This window comes from Aplysia californica, unplaced genomic scaffold, assembly GCF_000002075.1.
Source record: "Aplysia californica isolate F4 #8 unplaced genomic scaffold, AplCal3.0 scaffold00920, whole genome shotgun sequence".
NCBI classification, from domain to species: domain Eukaryota; kingdom Metazoa; phylum Mollusca; class Gastropoda; order Aplysiida; family Aplysiidae; genus Aplysia; species Aplysia californica.
In genome coordinates this window covers 268523-272446 of record NW_004798190.1, presented here as the reverse complement: position 1 = coordinate 272446, position 3924 = coordinate 268523, and the positions used below count along the sequence as shown (strand labels likewise).

Here is a 3924-nt window from a genome sequence, read left to right as displayed (position 1 = left end):
GAAGAAGAAGAGGAGGAGGAGGAGGAGGCGGAGGAGGAGGAGGAGAGCAACAACCATAACAATAGCAGCAACAGCAACAACAACAGCAACAGCAATGACAGCAACTTACAACAACTACAACAACAACATTTAATTTCTAAAAACAAAACAACAACAACACCTCCCCACCCCACCACCACCACCACCAACAACAACAACAACCACACCTGACCATCATCAATAATCTATTTACAGAAACACCATCAACAACCACACCCACCCACCTGGGCTGCTTCCCTTCTTGCCACAGATCTCCTATAGCTCTTGGTCCGCACGTATTTGATGACCTCATCCAGATTGGTACCGCCGTAAATTCGCTTGATATTGTACAAGTCGCTGACGGCAGACGTGAGGCTTGTGTGGTCGTTCACGTCGAAGCCGGGGACCACCTGGGAACACGAGAGAAATGTTCAAGTTTATTAACAGGAGAAGAATGAGAAATAAATAATAATAATAAGAATAATAGATAGCATTTGTATAGCGCAAATCCCCGCTCACCAGCAAAGCTCTATGTGCTTCACAATCTACACAATTATTACCCCAGCAGACCTGAGAGCATTTTAATAGGAGAAGAAGCAAGAGTATTAATGTTCGATTTTGATAAGGGGAAAAAAATAAGATAAATATTCGATTTCTGCACGAGGAACTGAAAGATAAATATTCGATTTTTGTATGACTGTATGAGGGAAAGAGAAATGTTCAATTTCAGCAGTGGAAGAAGGAAGAGAAATATTCGGTTTCTATAAGGAGAGAAGAAAGAGAAATGTCCGATTTTAGTAACATAGCACGAGGGAAATGTTCGATTTTAGTAGGAAAAGAAGAAAGAGAAATTATTGACTTCAGTAGGAGAAGAAGAAAGAGAAATGTTCGATTTTAGTAGGGGAAGAAGAAAGATAAATTTTTGACTTCAGTAGGAGAAAAAGAAAGAGAAATGTTCGATTTTACGAAGAGAACACGAGAAAAATGTTATATTTTGATAGGAGAAAAAGAAAGTTTAGTTTCAGATAAAGAAAAGAAAACAGAATCAAAGCATCTGTTCGAATAACAGAGTTGATATAATGCGTCTTTTTCGAATCGTCTCAAAACAGCCAGGAAGAATGATCAGGATACGCGTCCTCATTAGTAAGTGAAACTGAACGTAGAGCCGGCAGGCTCAAGAGTAGCTGAGATCTCCAGAAAAAAAAATTCCTCCTCACATATTTCTTTCTTTTTGTAAGAGTTTTACGGCGCTCGCAAGTGCATAAGGTCATACGAGCGCGCAAAACACAAGTTGGTTGCATTTACAACACTTCACAGCACGGCTTGGTTTTGATAAATGATAAGATGAAAAGATTAAAAAATTTCACGGTAAAAATCTCAATATAAAAATTACAGTTTACATTACATTAAAATAATAATATTAATTACATTTTTGTGTAAAGGCCTTGACAAAATCGAAAATTCTGTTGGGATCAACGACGGAGAACAGATCTTTTTCCTCTACATCTATACTTAAGCTCGTGCATACTTCGTTTAATCATAACCTTTGACACAGCCTCCACCTACGTGTCAGGAAGATACTAAGCCAAAACAATTTTTTTTGCACTCGGTGTCAGTAATTCGGTCAGAAAAATATTTCTGTCCTTGCCAAGCCTCAGGCTGTTTCAATTAGCTCTAAGATAATGGGAGAGCCAGTGGCTTCTGGGGAGGCAAGGACTTCGAAATATATCTTTTTTATGATCTGCGCACTAGCATAACAATTTTTATGCACCTTGACGGAATGAAAGAATGTAACAAGAGTGGAAAGAATGGGGTAAAGAAGCTGAGGTTTCAGCGGGCAAAAGGTTCTAACTAGTGTCAGGGTGGTATTGCAATAGGATGTTTTCACTCTGCGCCTGTAAAGTGTGGGTTAATTTGAGGAGAAGGCAGGTTTTTCTTTTACGTGGGAAAAAGAGGATTGGGGAGGTCGGGGACGCATTTTCGTTTTCGTTCCTTCTTTTTTGTTTTCTCAAGCATCTAATGTCCGTATCTTTCCTTCTTCTTTTCTTAGTATGTTTCTCTAGTAACAACTCTAATCTTCGGAACTTATGCATCCTATCTCATTTTACAAGTACAGTTAAACTCTTTCTGAAACTAAACTACACAACTGTCGTCTTTAGCAAAGGCTTAATATTATGCAACACGAGTATACTTTGAACTCCCTTCCCACAGGCCCTTTCTTAAATGCATTAAAGCCGTCTTGTGGGATTGACGTAACAGGTACCCGATATGGTACTCACTGAGACTGGAGGTCACATAAATTCCCCGCGGACAGGGAAAAGTTTACTTTAACCAAGTAATCTAATGGCCCGAGCATAAAGGGACAAAACATTAATTTGCACCAATAATAAGAGGCCCATTTAAGCCGAGCATAATCTCGTCATTTCTAACTTTCGAACCTAAGTGCAATCTAAAACAAAGCTATGAGGTAGACTAAAAGCCACGCACGAGATTATCATCTTTCCGACCATTAATTTGAATCCTTTAAAACTGGAACAATTACGACTTTGTCACGTCTGTGGATTTTAGGTGCAAGTTGTCTAGACAGCCAGAGGCCACCTGGAGGTAATGGTGGACTTTGCAAGCTCAAGCTCGATGCATATTGGGACAATTTCGATGAATGATAAATTTGAAATTATTTACCAGAAACAGAAGAGCTCGTATTCAGTTTTCACCATTCTGTTCGCCATCTCTCTCTCTCTCTCTCTCTCTCTCTCTCTCTCTCTCTCTCTTTCCCTCTCTCTTCCTCTCTTTCTCTTTCTCTCTCCCTCCTACCACCTTTCCCTCCATCTCTACCCCGCCATCCCCCACATTTCCCTCTCTCTATATTCCTGTCACCATGAGTAGGACGTGTCTCACTTTGCTTCTTCAGTCATTCTATTTGTATAACCATTCACTGTCTGAACCTTCTGAACTCTATTTTTTTTCTGCTGAGACGCGTTGATTAAAATTTAGAGGATATCTGGGCAAAATGACTTCTTTAAAGAATCTGCCCTCTTACCGTATACCCTATACAACTCAAATAAAAGCTAAAGGAGAAAACAATTAAAAAGAAAACCCAGAACAAACCCCGAAGCAATCAACGGAAAAAAACAATTACAAAAACACATACTTAAAAGTGCAAAAGGAGGCTGTTCTTGTGACGGCTCTTCTCGACTCCACCCAGACTCAGTATCCAAAGCGTTGACATTTTTACTCTAACTTCACTCAAACTGCACTAGCTACCTCTCCCTTGACCCCGCTTTGATTGTGGTATTTCGAGACTGAACATTTCCATAATTAACGCCAACTCAAACAAACGGCATAAAAAAAGCCCCACTCAAGACTCGAAAACTAAAAAACTGAATGAGGAGCCGTAAAATTCTTACATTCTTTTCGGTGAAAACAACTGCAGAGTTTTATCCCACTCAGAACTAAAAATGCAGTAAAGGTGGTAACCCAGAAAAACAAATCAAAAACGAAAATTAAAAAAAAACAAAAACCGAAAAAACCCACAACCTCACACACACCTTTTCTTCAAAGATCGTCAAGTACTAGACTAGTGTAAAATCAAAGCAGCCACCCACGCACAGACCCTAAAGATATGAAACACACCTTCCCGCATTCTCACATCCATTATCCTTTCATCATAAACAGCCAGCTTCTACAATGCTTTCAAGACCCCAACTTCCAAAAACGGTCCGGAAATTATTGGAACTGAACCTGGTGGATGAAAGGGTTGACGAATGTGTATGGTATTCATGAGCCGAAACAAAAACACTTCAATCATTAACACACACACGTGTTTAATCATAATATGGTATTCCAGCACGTAGCCCTTACTACATTTTGGGTGGAAAGGTGGGGGTGGGGGGGTGGGGGACTCAT

General features: G+C 39.8%; 1 protein-coding gene across 1 annotated transcript in view; it reads right to left on the bottom strand.

The window, feature by feature from the left end:
* LOC101856386 (bypass of stop codon protein 1) overlaps window positions 1-3924 on the bottom strand; it is a 36057-nt gene that overhangs the window by 4910 nt on the left and 27223 nt on the right. Inside the window, exon 7 of the mRNA XM_035972948.1 lies at window positions 260-428. Within this exon, the coding sequence (XP_035828841.1) occupies window positions 260-428 (169 nt within the window). The remainder of the gene's footprint in view (window positions 1-259; window positions 429-3924) is intronic.